Source organism: Phlebotomus argentipes, unplaced genomic scaffold (genome assembly GCF_947086385.1).
Source record: "Phlebotomus argentipes unplaced genomic scaffold, Phlebotomus argentipes genome assembly contig_5, whole genome shotgun sequence".
NCBI classification, from domain to species: Eukaryota; Metazoa; Arthropoda; class Insecta; order Diptera; family Psychodidae; genus Phlebotomus; species Phlebotomus argentipes.
Window position 1 is genome coordinate 6,317,994 of NW_026776165.1, and position 15,849 is coordinate 6,333,842.

At 38.7% G+C, this 15,849-nt stretch overlaps 2 protein-coding genes across 9 annotated transcripts in view; both read left to right on the forward strand.

Annotated features, from left to right (window-relative positions):
• The window catches only part of LOC132256545 (disco-interacting protein 2), a 37,157-nt gene that overhangs the window by 10,461 nt on the left and 10,847 nt on the right, over positions 1-15,849 (forward strand). For 5 of the 8 annotated variants that reach the window (XM_059753027.1, XM_059753028.1, XM_059753029.1 and 2 more), the window contains exons 1-2: positions 8,813-9,607; positions 12,815-12,892. In XM_059753027.1, coding sequence (XP_059609010.1) covers positions 8,923-9,607; positions 12,815-12,892 — 763 coding nt within the window. In that variant the 5' untranslated portion in view covers positions 8,813-8,922. Of the gene's footprint in view, positions 1-8,812; positions 9,608-12,814; positions 12,893-15,465; positions 15,733-15,849 lie in introns of those variants that run through there. The other 3 variants (XM_059753030.1, XM_059753035.1, XM_059753034.1) reach the window with 3 other exon arrangements.
• Positions 1,723-8,899, forward strand: LOC132265774 (uncharacterized). Its single transcript, XM_059766548.1, has 5 exons — positions 1,723-1,814; positions 1,949-2,041; positions 6,335-7,072; positions 7,373-8,785; positions 8,850-8,899. Exons 3-5 carry the CDS (start codon positions 6,403-6,405, stop codon positions 8,897-8,899), a joined length of 2,133 nt encoding a protein of 710 aa, XP_059622531.1. The 5' UTR covers positions 1,723-1,814; positions 1,949-2,041; positions 6,335-6,402.

The window sequence follows — 15,849 nt, forward strand, 5'->3', positions numbered from 1 at the left end:
GAACAGGTTTCATGGCAAATTATGTGGGGTTATTTTTAGTAACCAGAGTTAGTGTGCACATCTTGTGAAATGCACACACAACACTCGTGAGCAAGATGGCTCAAAAGATGGATTTACAAAAGCTCCACTGAACTTGATTGACAAAGTCCTCATTATAAGTTGGGTCATGACAGTTTTCCCCGCTGTATGGAAAAAGAGCATTAACGTCTCTCTCTCCCTCTTTCTGTGGTAGAGTGCAAAGCGGCTGACATTGAAGGAAAGTAAAACCAGTTTTTGAAAAAGGGAAGAATTAAGAATAGTAACAGATGGAATGTCTTGAGATCTCAATTTTTTCCAACATCGACTGAGCGTCTCTTTTTCACCTCTTTTTCTTGCTTATAAGAGATTATGTTCTCATCTCAATTTCATGAAGAAGAAAAAAAGGGAGAAAGAGAGATAAAAAGAAGCTGTGATGAACGAAAAGGAGATTGTGAAGTGCGAGAATCGAAGAAGAACTCTCTAATTGAGACTATATATAAAGTATTCAATCTTCAACAGGGTAAAAATGTCCATATCAAATTGGGAATATTTTCCACGTGATGTCTTTTCACTTTAGTATTTTCCACTGACTATTTTATGACTTTAGATTTTTCTTGTAGTTTAATTATTAGTTCAGAATTTATGGCATTCCGGCAAACGTCAGTCAGAGACAGAGAATTGAGAATGATTAGTGAAATTCAGCATGAATTCTTTTGCTCTTCTTGCTCTGCATTCTTTTTTAAGAGTGATTTCTGAGAAATGTGGCAAATATAATGCAAAAACCTGCCCAAATTCTTGGTGGTAAACCAAGAGTGATTAATTGCGGGTGTCGTGATTTAAATGGTTTTTGCTAAAATATCAACTTTGATGGATTTTTCGGTGATCTTTGCTATCCTTCTTTCGAATAGAATATGAATATCATGAATTTTTTATCTGTGCAAAAAGATCACTAAATTCATTTTACCGTGGATTAATCGATCTATTGAGAGATTTTCCAAAGTCCAGAGAGAGAGAGAGAGAGAGAGACTCCGAAGGTGAAGAGGTAGCAAAGTTGCGCTTTGGGAGGCGAAAAGTTGTGTGCGACAAAGAGCAAAAACCGGATCAAGAAAAGAGTTTAACATGGATAGAGAGATGTGAGGAGGAGAAACTTCTTGTGTAGGTTTTTTTGTGTTTCTCTTCTGTGTGCAACACAAGGATGGGTTTATTGAGAACTTTTTCCATGCATTTTCCCAATGATCAATATATTGTGGTATTTAATGATGTGGTTTCAGTTTTATGTGATTGTGCGTCGCAGGTGAATTTTGTGCTGCTGCGAAGAGGGCAGAAAGGATGTGTTGTGCGACATAAAAAGAGAGGTTTTCCGTTAGTCAATTGATTAAGTGAAGAAGTTGAGAGATTCTGACAACCATTCAATTGCCACATTTGATGGTTTTGTTTGGTGTATTTTTCACTTGATTTTAGAGTGTTTATTTGCGTGAATAGAGTTGATTGTGAAAAATTTTTGATCAATGCTCTCTAGAACAAATAGTTTTGCATGAGTTTTCTCAGGTATTTTGCTGTGACTTTCTGCACACATTTCAATGTGTTTGTGTTCCGATGCTCGTTCTTTCTCTTTTCCGCTGAGCTTTTGGTGTCTTTCCATGTGTTTGTGGGCTCTGCATGAAGTCGATGGGTTGGCAAAGTGGAAAGACCACTTTATGCCTTCAGTTGAATCGCGGTGGGCAAAATGTAAAGAACGCGCCGTGGCGAGAGAATTGGAGAGATCTCAGTGTAAGAAGTGGTTCACCAGAGTCAATGTGTGTGTTTTTTGCATAAATGTTGCAATAATATATTTCACCTTATTTGCCATATGTAGAAAAAGAATGTGGAAATGCGGGAAAAGATATCCTTTGATGGTTATTTTTTGCTGAATTTCTGGACTTTCTTCTAGATTGTGGTTTTTTTTGGCATCTCTAAACTGAACTTGTGTACAGTGTTGAATTAAGAGAGACATGATTACATAAAAGAGAAGAAAGGTGAATTTGTGAGTGATCTTCATATGTGACTTCTCCATTGGATAATCTCAAGAAATTGATCTATAGTCTGGTTGTGATTGAATTGGGGGAGGAAGAAGAAGAAACAGGACATTTTGATAGAGTTTTGAGAAGGCATTAAAATCAAAGGGTTTGAGAGTGTATGGAAATCAATAAATGAGTCTCACGAGATGGTCATTAAACTCGTCTTCCAACCATCTTCTTGTGGTTCTTCTACTTCTTCTGATGCTGCACAAACTCATGTTTGTCTCACTGGGAGTTTTGAGCTCCCAGAGACAGTGAGAGAGGGAGAGAAAACGGTGGAGAAGAATTACAAGAAGAGATGGAAAAGAGGCAGAATAAAAGCCTTTTTATTCCTACTTCCAATATATATTTCTCTCTCGTATATATAATTTTTTTTTTGTTCAAGTAGGTTTTATCAACTTTTTCCCTCCATTCTGGAATTGAAACTTGTCCAATATATGTATATAGAGAGAATTTTCTTGAACAATTCGCAATAAATTCAACCATCTTCAACCTCCTCTTCATAGTCTCAAAGTTGCACACACAAAATGATGCTATCGTATATGAATAATCGTGCTTTTTTGCCTCCACGCTGGACTCTTCTTGTTCTGTTTTTGGTTTTCTGTCTCTCAGGGTTTTGTTTTGCATTGGAAGAGCAAAAGACATTTAGTATAAAATAAAATGGGTGAAGAATCTGTGGGAGATTTTGAACAATTTCCATGTGAGACAATTAGAAGATATATTTTCTACTAAAACGCAATCAATCAGCAATAAAATGTGCCTTCGCGGTATTGGCAGCTTTTTTCCCTAAAGGATGGGAATGAATAGAAGAATTGGCAAATAAATTTTTAGTGGCAGTTATTTAGATGAGTGGGCGTCATTTCCACGCTGTGACCATTCTAATTTGTACAAGATTGAAGATGAAATCCTTGGCTTTTGAAACCTGAAATGTTGTTACGTCTTCTGGACGCAAAGACAGAGGGAGAGAGAGAGAGAGAAAAGTGTTGGACAGCAAAGATGCAAGAGTTTAGTGTGGAAAAAGAGTGAAATGTGAAATAGTAAAAGAAGTTTAATTAATTGTACTGAGAGTTTTCACTCCAGTGTCTTTTGTTGTTGTTCCTTTTTTCTGTCACTATTTGTATGTAATTGTTTGGAAGGTTGGAAGAAAAAAGAGTAGCAACATTTACTGAAATTGTGCTATAAATGGCAATTTGAAAGAGGGGCGCGAGCGATAAATGAGAAATGGAAAAAGTAACAATTAAAGTGTACACAACAATAGCGAAAGATTCACTGGAAATTAAACTGAATTTACAGGGTGTGGCGTGTTGAATTCATATCAGAGGCTTCTTCAAAAAAGAGTCAAAATATGACTGAAATTCAGTGAGAAATTTAATTGGGAAATTCCTTGTAAGCATATTTTTCTGACTGTCTCTCTCTCTCTTTCTCTCTCTATGTGTACTTGAGCAATTTGGTGAGATTCAATTATGAATTCACCATCAGACAGTGAACCACACGAATTGTTATTTATTGTTACATCTTTCAAGGGTAATCAGAAGAAATTACAGTTAAAAAAGCATATAAGAAAGTTAGCAATTTTTCTTAGACTTCTTACATTTTTCTCTCTCACTCTTTCAGAGATCTAAAGAAAATATAATGAAGATCGTGTGTAATTTTTCAGATGATTTTGACAGTTTTTTTTTTATTTTTATCAAACACATTTCATCAGAGTAGAGAAAGAAATTGTATTACCTTTTATGGTGAAAAATAGGAAAAATCACTTGAAAAAATTTCACCAAATTATTTTTTAAATTCAATTGGCAATTTTGAACGCTTTTTCCTTGTTTTCGGTGGCACGTTTTAGTGTGAGGTGAAATGGAAAATAGAGTGAGAAAGAAGAGTGTTGTGTGTATTTAAGGAAATTTCTTTCATTTGCCACTGTTGATTTATTTTCCTGACTCATTTTTTGTCGAGTGAATGGTAAACAGAAAGAGTTAAAGAAGTCTTGGCGCCAAATGCACTGAGAAAAATCCATGGAAATTGTTAGAAATTGATCATTTTTTTTGGAGCAGTTTGATTTGAGGAAGTATTTTTCTGTTAATTGAGAGAATGAAATGTGTTAAATTTGACCGAGTGAAATTATTTTGCTCTTTCTCTGCATGATAACAATGTTTTTTCTGTGTGATCAGAAACAATTGTGCGTTGATTAAATAGAAAATGTGTATTATTGAATACAAATTTAGGTGAGAAACCATGCGATCGTCGTGAAGTGGCAAATTTCGATGGTTTATTCAGCATAACAGGCAATATATTTGTGCGCCATGCGGAATAACATGCTTCACGTTGGCGTGAATTGTGAGATTTGTTTTTGCACGATAGCTTTTTACATCGCCTAAATTCATGCCATGATGATGGTTTTGTTAGAATACATCAAATATTGCGGGCTAGAATCAATCCAACGGTCTGTGAGAGTGTGCAAAGGCAAAAATTGGAGAACATTCTCAGAATTGCCCAGTTAAACATCAGACAGGCACATTAACACAGAAAATGAATAACAATTTGCTCAGCGTTCCGGTAACTGAAGAGAATCCGTTTTATCTGGACAAATGACTGAACAATTATGAATTTTCTAAAGTCCTTCTTGTGTAGATTTATGATTATCATTTTATGATTGTAAAGAATAAATTGCGCATGTTTTTCGGAATGTCTGAAATTGATAGAACGTGAGTGGAAAAATGCGGTCAATTCCGAGTTAATTCGCCGGTGATATTCTCTGACATAGAAAATGCCGCGATTTTCCAGTTGCTTTTTTCTGTGGTTTACAAGATTGAAAGTAAAACGTGTTGGCTTTCGTGTGTGGTTTTGTTGTTCTTCAAACATTTTTGATCAAAATGTGGCAAAAGCGACACGCGCACAGAGGATGTGAATTAAGATGGTTAATGAAGGGGAAATTTGCCCTATAAATTGAACATTTGCTATTCTATGAATAACTTCAATTTCCTCTGGTATTATTAGTTAATTACTTCTATTCCATTTTATTCAATCGTGTTATCAAGATTGGAGAAATATGCCCAAGTATTACACAAAAATTATTTTCCACTCTGTTTCCTGTTGGTCTAACTGAACATTGCTTTTTACTGCCGCTGTTTTTATTTTTTTTTGTAGATTCAAATGGTGGTGAAGAGGTGAATGAATAAAAAAAAATGATTTGATATTCCTACTTTTTATGCCTCGATTCGCTTTTTTACACTAGAATTGTATTTTATATAATCTGGAGTGTCTTCATTATGCATGTTTTGGCATTTTTGCTAAATTCACTTCTCATATATTGTGCGCGCGTTGAGCAGAAATTGAGCAATTTACATTCAGAATCTCTAGAGATCATTTTCAAACATAACTTTCATCCAGATTCACCATTCGGTAGTGTGTGATTTTATTCAAATTTTTAATAAATGAAAGAGAGACCGTAATGTAATATTTTATCGTCAATTAATTCACTCAATTTAATTATCTCTCCTATGTTCTTCCCTCCTTATTTTCGTGCATAATTACGATCTTAACTCCCGTTACTGCACATCAATATAGAGAGAGATCTTGTTAACCTTGAAGAGAATTTTCAGAGCTAAATTCATCGGAACAAATAATTCACGACGCATGAATGGATAGCAATATGAAAGAGGTCAATAAGAGTGCTTCAAGAGTGGAGTGAAATTTAATTTAAACCTCGGTGAGGTGATTTGAGAAAATATCAGTCTTGATGATAAATTTATTCCCAATTATGTGTTACACGATGTCATCAATTTTCTGGTCTGTGGGAAAAATGCTCCGTCAAAAGGTAGCATTGTGGAAATTATAACGTACAAATGATGACAATTAGCTCGTGCTACGATCTTCTTGTGGGTGTTTATGTTTTCTCCTTCACTTCGAAAATGCACAACAAAATATTCACATGATGAACAGAGTGAGAGAAATGTCTTCAGAGCTTCGTTTTTTTACGACTTTATTGTCTTCCTGAGAGTTGTGAAGACAGTTTTCTCCTTCTTCTCAGTCTCGCGTGAAGAGCAATTAACAATTTGGTAGCTAAAGTAATTTTTAATTGTTTTAGAAAGAATGTATTGCATAAGTCGAGAGACAAAGAGAGAGAGAAAAACACAGGGAGAAAGAGAGAGAAGTGAAATGATTACATTAAGTGGGGAAAGTAGACTGGAGTATCTTGAGATTATCCATGAGAAGGAATGTTAAAATTGTTTGTGTGGTGTGTGATAAGGAGGAATTTTTTCCAGTGTCAGTGCAGGAGTTTTGAAGAAAGAAAAAAAAAAACGAAATACAAGTGCTGAAAGAGAGACAAAAGATGAAGCCAATCACGTTTGAGTCCATCAGGAATTTGCTGAAGACGAAAAAGAGCAAGAATAAAGAAAAAGGTGTCGATGCCAGCTTCAAGAGGTCAGATTCATTCAAACGCATCAGCATCCGGAAGAGTTACTTGGACCGTGGTAGAAATAAGCGTGCCAATGGAGGAGGAAATTGTGGTCAGACGCGAGCAAAGTCGTCTGTTATTGCCCTGGATGATGTGGCGGCGATGAAAGTGGCCAATTCGCTGGTAAGTCACAGGGATGTGCTGATGCAGCAGCGCCAGCATCAGTATGGTGACAATGGGCCAAAGTCCTCCCTGCAGGAGATCACGGAGATCCTGTCGCTGGGCGGCGTGAAGAAGAACACGCGTGAGATCGAGGTGCAGACGGTGGAGATGGATTTTCGTGGCTTCAACAGCAGCGAGTCGATTTTCTGTGATCTGAAGAGGCTCGACGACGAGAGAATTCACGCCGGCGATGCCACGGAGGCGTGCAAGAGTCTGATTGATGTCACAGGTTCGCACCATTTGCACTCGATCGTGGTGGATGCCGGAGAGGAGAATTCGCCGGAGGATGACGATGTGAGAGATGACTCCAAGTATGTCAACACTTTCGTCCTGTCTGGCAGGGAGACGTCGTCGAATCAGTCTTCAGGACATTCGTCATCAGGTAGGATGCAGTGAAGTGAAGAGAAATGTTTCAATGATGTTCTTCACGCGGCTCAAATGGGAATATTAATGGCATTAATGGGCTTTTAAAGTTATTTTCAACACTTTCTTAGATTCATTTGCTATAGAAACATCACTATTTTTGCTCAGAAAATCCATATTTGGTCTATTTGATGGGATTAAAAGACTCTTAAGATACGCATTGAGCTGTTTTGTTCTATTTCGGCTGGAAGAACATCAAATGAAATCATTTCTTTGCTTCGTGTTTTTTACGGTGACACTTAGAAGACTCTCTCGCTAGGCCACCATCGAGACCGTTCGTTGCAGAGCATGGAGACAATGGGATGCGCCGTGAAGAGCCTGACGGATGGCGATGACTCGGAGGTGGATCGCGCGACGGCGTCCATCATTTCGGTTGAAGAGATGCCGAGTTTGGTGACATTCAAGACATATTGTGCTCCGCCAAAAGTGTATTTGGAGACGAACTTCGACGAGTGCGAGCCAGCGAAGATTGTCACGCGAGAGATGGCTATGAGTGCGGGCAATGTGTCACGCACGAGACTGATTTATGAGCCAGAGAAGAGCTTTCCCATCATTGATTCGCACACTTTTCGCATGGAGAAGGTGAAGACGGCGCAAGATAGTGGCGGCGTGGTGATTAAGATTCCGGCAATTGTGGAGGAAAGTTTGGAGAATCGGGAGAATCTGACGAAGAAGCTGAGCAAGGACTCGGCTTTGGCGCTGGAAGAGGAGGACGATGTGGAGAAGGCGCGTGAGGAGAATGGAAAGTGTACTTTTGAGATTTACAAGGCGCTGAAGACGGAGAAGAGCTCGGGAAATTCGGAGGACGAGAGCACACTGGAGAGAATTGAGGAGACACCAAAGATGGACAAGGAGGTGAAGCCAATGAAGTACTCAACGACTTTTGAGATCAATCTTGAGTACCCGAAGCCGTACAATAACGCAGAGAATAACTTCGATGAGAGGGAAATCATCTCGCCAGACTCAAGTATTCCCTATCCTTTGAGGATCAAGACGAATCCGTTTACGCGTCAAAAGGAACTCTACTCGGTGAATCTCGGGAGGATTTGGAAGCAATTGAATCTGGGTCAGGATGAATTGTCACTGGATATGAATGGTGGGAAGTTTTCGGGTGCCAAAGCGACAAATAAGAATGAATCCTTCAAATCCATGTCATCGAGAGATTCGGGCTTCAGTTTGACGCTGACGAAGCCAAAGAGCCTTTTTCGGCGGAAGAGCAAGAAATCGAAGAAGGGTGAACAGAGGCGAAAGCCAAAGCTTTCTGTGAGTCGTGATGGGTATTTTAAGAGGGTGATGGTCGTGCAGAGGAACTCGTCGAGGCGGAAGAAGAAGCAGAAGTATGACAGTCAATTCTTGAGGGATTTCGAGGAGTTTTGCAGTCGCAGGAACAAGAAGGAGTTCTATCGCAGGCGTAATTTTGACGATGACGAGGACATTTTCACGCAAGAGATCAATGATCTTGAGACATTCTATGAGGAGCACTTGGCACGCCTGAGGAATTACTATATGCACAAGAAGAAGATCAATGAGGCCACAATTACTGACTTCTATCAGGACTTTGGTGAGCGTGAACTGTACTGTTCGCCCCATGTTGTGGCCAGGAATGAGACATTGCGTCGCAAATGTGCCAATTTGGCCATGCAAGATGAGTCGATGCAAGTGAATCCGGGGAGTTTCAATGATTTCTCATTTCCGCACCCGGACAAGAGGCCACCATCGGCAACGGTGAACAATAGTCAGGGTGGCGGGAGTGCGAGTAGTACAAATCGTCGAACGCCACGTCTGAATCAGTTTCAGGAAGTGCGACGCATGGACAAGAGTTTGGAGGAGCATTTGAAGTATGCGGAGCTGATGTTTCAGGCTTCAGCTGCGAGTCCGGCACAGAATCAGCGTCTGTACGAGCGTGTGCCGTATGCGGAGATTCAATTTCCGCCAGAAGTGAGGCGACGCATGGCGAAGAGTCGTCTGTATCGGCAGAATCAGCGCCGAAAGGTGGTGGATGAGGAGGATTTGTATGGTGTGGGAAAGCAGGAGATCTCGCTGGCCAATGTCTTTCCGCCGGTGCATCAGAATGCCAAGAAGTCCCTGGTCGGCATTCGCTGTGGCAGTTGCTGCAAAATCCGGCGCTCGTCCGAGTCGAATGACAATGAGGAGGAGGAGGAGGTGACTGAGGAGGTGGAAAATCACGTGAATATGCGCCAGGAGAACAGTGATGAGTTCAGTGAGAATGAATTCATCACGAACAGCATTGGTGGATGCGAGTACTGCTTCAGGTGTGGCGTGGTGGATGGTGTCACTGGCGAGAGTGTGTGTATCTGTGATGGTCATGGAAATCCCGTGGAGGACGATGAGAACTCGGTGAATTGCCTCGATGATGAGGACTTCTGTGAGTGTGGCGTGAGATATCAGAAGCGGAAGGTGAAGAGGAGGAAGTCCAAGAAGAAATTGCGCAAGAATCACTCAACACTGAGAAAGAATGGTTACAGCTACTATAGTGAGTATAATATAAATATGAGTAAAATGTATTGGTCAAAAAGGGTTTAATGAAAACACATTGGTTTCTTCCCTGAATGGCGTTCTTTCATGACAGGAGAGAAAAGAACATTCTTGGTCGCACTATAACGGATGTCTTCTCTTCTTGATAGAATTGGTCAGTCAATTTAGCCAAAAAAAGAGAGAAAGAAAAAAATTACTTTGCGGTTTTTTCCCTTCACTTTGACAAATTTTCTCAAGTTCTTTCATTAGTTTCTCATGTCTCACTAAACTTTACCTCTGCTTCAAAGTAATGTGAATAACTCAATGGTGGGAGATTTTCCTGTTGTTGAATATTTCGGCATTGCGATGAGGCAAAAGAAATCTTCCTAAGAAAACAATGAGATGCAAATAATGATAAGATTTCAAACTATGTGAGTTTTATTGAATTTTCCTTCTTAGAAAGAAAGAGAGAGAGAGAGAGAGTCAATTGTACTGTAAATTCACGAGAAGAAAACACATCAAGAATTGATGATTCTCGCTATTCTTGCCGCACAATTTGATGAATTGGGATTCTCACTGAAAATTTCAATATATAGACATTCAATTGTTTGGAAATGTTCCAATGTCTTGTACCACATTTGACTCATCCCATTGACAAAGAAGTCTCTCACGGGACAATTATGTACAGTGTGATTTTCAATTGATTTCTCTTTTTTTGGTTAACAACCCAAAGAAGATCTCTCTCACTCTATCTATGTGTCTCTCAAGGAAACTGTACAATGGCGAAAATGGATCATTTGCCTCTCCTTCGCGCATTCTTCTATCGTATTTGGTGTGTGTTGTTTTTATTGTGTGGTTGTTTTGCGAGGAGATCAAATGAATATTTATCAATTGAATATCCACGTGTTCAATTGGAACTTCAGCTATAAGAGTCAAATAGAGCAAATAGAGTCTCACTAGCAGTGCCTTTTTTGCCATGACTGTACGCATATTTACAATAACACAAGTTGCTCCACAAATAATCTCCAAGAGTTGTGTCTTTGTCAATGCACGAAGCATGGCTTTTATATATGTATGTTTCATGTGTCATTGGCGAAGAGATTATACTTGAGAGAAATATTTGCAGCAGCATTGATTTTCTCAGTTACTTTTTGAAACTTAATTGCAAAATTCAATGGAATTTTATCACAAAGTGCGGAATAACTAAAAATGTGGGGGTGTAAACAATTGGAGACTCACTCTCTCTCTGTGCCATTAAGGGGAGATTTTAATCGGGCAGCACAGAGTGTGATTGTGGAGGACACACACGCGAAAGGAATGAGTTCAATCACATGGCATTAATAGAGTTTTCTACACTTTGTCTTCAACATGACATTATGGAGTGAAACTGAGGAAAAAGAAGAGCCTCAATAGTTATTATTATTTGTTATTGAAAGTGAAACTCACGTCAATATTCATTGCCATTGAACATAAAGGAAATTTCCAAGTGTATTATTATTGTCAGAATACACAGATGGCATGTGATAGATTATATTATAATGTCGGTAGGTTTATAAAGAGACCTTAATGGAGTGAAAGATTGCAGGATTAAATGATTATCAATATCAAGATTTGATGTAATGTTAGAATGAGTGTTTGTTAATAATTTGTCTGATTTTTTAATTGCTAAGTTTGATGTCTAATCTATAAAGATGTTTCAAGAGTGCTTTCGATGGTGTTATTCAAATCACTCTCAGATATTCAATGGTCATAATGATGCTGTGTCGCAAGGGGTATTTTATTTGATATTCGAATAGTTGTGTGATTTGACTAAATGCACAATAACATTCATGTTACAAGACTTATTAGTACTAAAATGTATTTTGCGTGGGTGATTTTTATTCATTCGGCCTATTGAAAAGACAAGTGAGTTGTGCGATGTGGCAATGATTGTGTTGGAATGAGCGACAATTCAGAGGTCAATTCCTGCTTTTGGGGGCGTTTTTGTCATTCCAAACATTGCCTTCTGTACAATTTGCATACACCCTTCAAAAGCTACAAGAATATAACTTTATCACATGAATTCCTCTTCATCGCACTGTTCTTTTTTTTTGTTGTTGTGTTGCCTTTTATTTTCTTCTTGGTTGTCGCACGAGGGCAAAAACATCACAATGAGTCACACAATGAATGTGTGAAAAAAGTCTACTTTTGCAGCCTTGAATGAGTTCAATATTATTATTAATAATTTTGTAAAGCCTTAATGCATGTAATTTGTTCAATATATTGACTGAATTTTGGCTTCTTTTTTTTGGGTGGTTTGTGATATGAATAAATTTTTCGGGGAAAATGACAAGAGGAGAAGAAACAAAAAAATACGACAAAGTGTAGAAAATATTTAGTCACATTTCGGTGATTAAATAGAAGCAGTGCTGTTGTATGAAAACACGCATTCCTGAGTTGGCGGGCTCTTTTTGTTCGCGTGTGTCTTTGCTTTTGTTGCTGGAATGGGCGATAAAAAGAGTAGCCACAACAAGAGGGCAACGCAGCCAGTGGACATTGGTACAATGTTGTTGTTGGATATTGTTGAGGATGAGTTGCACACTTTTGTAGTTTGTATGGGAGGAAATTTGGGATAATCTTCACGTGTGCTGAGTTTGACTTTGACCCTGATTGTGTGTGAGATAAGGACGGGATGACTGTTGCAACGTGAGATGATTTGCCTCTCAAAATGCAAAATACAAACTGAAATATTTACTTGTGATGCCATATTTGTGGTGTTTTCTGTCGTGAGTCTCATTAAAATTCACGTGGGTGGATTTTGAGATTATACAGTTTGACGATAAAGCAAAAGAGTGTCATATCTTGAAGAAGTCTTTAGTCTCGAATAGCATATTTGGACATTGAGTAATGCAGAGAGCATAGCATTTTGTCAGAAGGAGCAATCATAAACATAGCATTGTGGTGAGTTTAATGAGATGGACGCACGAGGTATGAAAAGAGGAGAGAGAGAGAAAGAGAGGAAAAAACGGAATCAGTGGAGATTTGAAGTTGTTCAACAGTTATTTGAGCATCAGTTTCATTTGTATTTATGATTAATTGAGGCTTTCTTCCTCATTACATGGATGCTTTGGAGTCTGAAACAAATTTCTAATGTTAATGACCTGTTTGATTTATTTACTCTGCTTTTTCACTCCAAACTGTTCGCTGCTTCTTCTCTAAAATCATGTTTTTACATCTCTTATTGCAGGTGACATCACACAGAAAGGATATGAGAAGAAGAGAACAAGACTACTTCAGCCGTATTTGGCGAAGAATGCGCAGCCAGGTGAGAAAAAAGAATTGACGAGGTTTTTGATAGTGTATAAATTTGGTGTGGTTTAGCGGATATTATATGATTAATCTTTGCATTTAATCGGTGACTGAGTGACACGAATATGAGAGATGTTGAGAGAAACTGCTGGCGCGACAAGTAAATGATTACTTCATCAGCATCACTGAGCCAGTTAGAAATTATTCAATAATTATCGTGTATGTGATAAGATGATTTTCTCAATAAGTGATCTTATTGAGCATTTCCGCGATTAGAACGGTACGCAATATGTGGATCAAGAGGGTGTCTAGGCAAGCAAGACATAGAAATACAGGTCAATAGAGATTAAGTGATTGATTCGTGTGTGCCAAATGATTGTATTTCGACTCTTTCATCTCCATTTTTGCCCAAGGTTGCATGGCAATAATAGACAATAATTTTTCATATTTTAAAGTAAAATGATATTCAATTGCGGCACACGCATCGCATCTCTTGTATTATAATATACACAAAAGTGATTTCAAGACCGACACCATAAAAGGTGAGAATATACTTTAAATATCTACAAGAATATACAAAGATGAATTGCATAATTATTGTGCAAGAAGTTGAAGAGCAGATGACGTTGAATATGGTGCGAAAAAGATACTATCAAGATGATTATTGAGGAGTTTCCATCGGTGATAAATCTCGGAGATTTGATTGTTTTTTTTTTGTCTTACACTGAAATTTCATCTCATTTTTCAGTGCTTGCGTTCAGAAAAATGAAATCAATTGCTGACGCTAGAGAGGGAAATGAAACATGGTGTGAAGAATCTGACTCGCGAAGAGATTTCTGCTCAGTTGAAGAATAATGTTTGTTTCTTCTTTTCTTTCTCAATATGAAAATGCGTGCAAAGTGAATTGCACCCCTCATCAATCTCATCTCAATTGTTTATCGCGCGTCCATTCTGTTGCGGGACGGCAGGAGATTGAAGGCATGAAACATGGAGAGATGTAAAGCTCATTGAATGCAATTGAGGGGAGGCGAATGACCACAGTGCATAAGAGATTGCTGTGTGTATTATGCGCGATCAATGTGGCTCATGCGCGCGTGTTGGTGGCCTAGAGTTGATCGCCATGGCGAGGTGGTGCAATTAATATAACCGCTAGAGCCCATCGGCTCGCTACACAGCAAAGTGGCCACGAAATGATGATGATCGGCTAGAAGACGTCTTTTCCGCCGCACCGGAGATAATGTTGTGTGTATAAATCTCTGATGCTTTTCCATCATCATTCTCTCTGCTCCAGCTCAAATTGCCATTTTAGATTGATGCGTTTCTTTTTGCTTCGCCAACACTTTTCGTCTGGTTTCTGTGATTCCTCCTGTCGCGCGATCGTGTTGGTGAACAAATCATCGTGTTTCTGCTCAATTGCAAATCATCATATAAATCATATTCAAGATGATTATGAGGCCTTTGCTACTCACTTTTTTTACGCTCTCACGTCAAGAGTAATTCTCATGTGAGATATATTTCAAGTCAAAATGTAACTCAAATTGACCACAAATTGCGAGGTGTGACGTCAATGAAGACGAAGAGAAGGCCGTTAAATGGTTGAGAGAGAAGAATATGTGAAAGAGTGGAATTTTCTAATGAAATAAGACGAAATTTTAATTGAAAATTTTGAATTATATCATTCATTCATTCACTGACCAAGAAATTTATCACGATTTTTAGTTTATTGTACATTTTTAAAGGATTTTTTAGTGGAAGTCAGAAGAAAATGATGATTTTCTTGAACTGCCCTTCATATATTGAATATTATCAAGTATGAGAACGATTGAAGAATGAAGAACTGACATCAGAAGTTTGTGAAATCATTCAAGATTGCATCGTGTTTTTGGAAAGAAAATTTCTGTAATTATGGCGCAGTGATTTTAACGACTCTCTGTTGAGAGATGAAGAACAAGAGATGAAATTGATTTCAATTAGGCACAATTTGTAAGCATATTCTTGTGCTTGTTGGAGAAGAAATTCTACCCATGAGGATGTGGTGTAGATGTAAAACTGTCCGATTTAATCCAGTGATTGCACACAAAATGTGCCGCTTTGGCTCTTCTTCTCTTCGCTCTAGCATATTATTAATATTCTGCAGGCAAGATTGTAAAAATATTCCAAGATTGTACAACAGTTACATTTAATATCTGTTCGTTTTTTTTTCGGTCGGAGAGAGTTGAAGGAAGCGAAAATTTCAATTAGTATTATAGAAATAAATGAGCAAATTAAGTGTTTTTCTCTTCTTCTCTCTCCCAGTGGAAATTCTTAGAATGTTTTATTTCTTCGCTTATTAGCACACCAATCAATATTCATAAGGCTACAGTGATGATTCCGCATAAGATTATTAATTTGAGACACACGAAAGTGTCTCTCGAGTTCATCTCTCAACATCTCTCTCAATTCGGGATGCCAATGTGGTGGCTTTTTCGGGATAATTAACTGTGATGTTTGGTGAATTACACAAAATGTATTTTTACCTTCTCTTCCAATTGCCGCCAATGTGTCTCTTGTGTGCGAATGTGGAAAACAAACGGTGGGATGGAAAATCAGGTGATGGGTATTACAATCTGCAGCAGAAGCCACCGCCGCCCATTCCGTGCGGCGGCAGCTCAAAGGGCGGCATTGTGTCAGCCGATGGCTATAGTTATGTGGACGACGTGCACTCGCTGCAGTCGAGTCACCATCATCATCACCACTCGTCATCGTCGCATGGGCACCAGAAGTCATCTGGGGGTGGTTCTTCGGGGCACCACCACCCGAATCGCACGAGACGCACGCAGCGGCGTGTCACGCACAATGAGAAGCGTTATCACTCAGGTTATTACGTGTTCCACTGAGTAGAACTTGTGCGTGTGTGTGTGTGTGTGCATTGATTAGTTCTTGCTTAACGCAATTATGATTTCCCTTTGCCAATGAATTTTCCAGTCCTCTTCA

Coding starts and splice junctions, on each gene's coding strand:
- LOC132265774 (XM_059766548.1), top strand. CDS start 6,403: ATGAAGCCAATCACGTTTGAGTCCATCAGGAATTTGCTGAAGACGAAA. Junction 7,073..7,372: donor TTCAGGACATTCGTCATCAG/GTAGGATGCAGT, acceptor CTCTCTCGCTAG/GCCACCATCGAGACCGTTCG. Junction 8,786..8,849: donor GATGCAAGTGAATCCGGGGA/GTTTCAATGATT, acceptor GGTGAACAATAG/TCAGGGTGGCGGGAGTGCGA.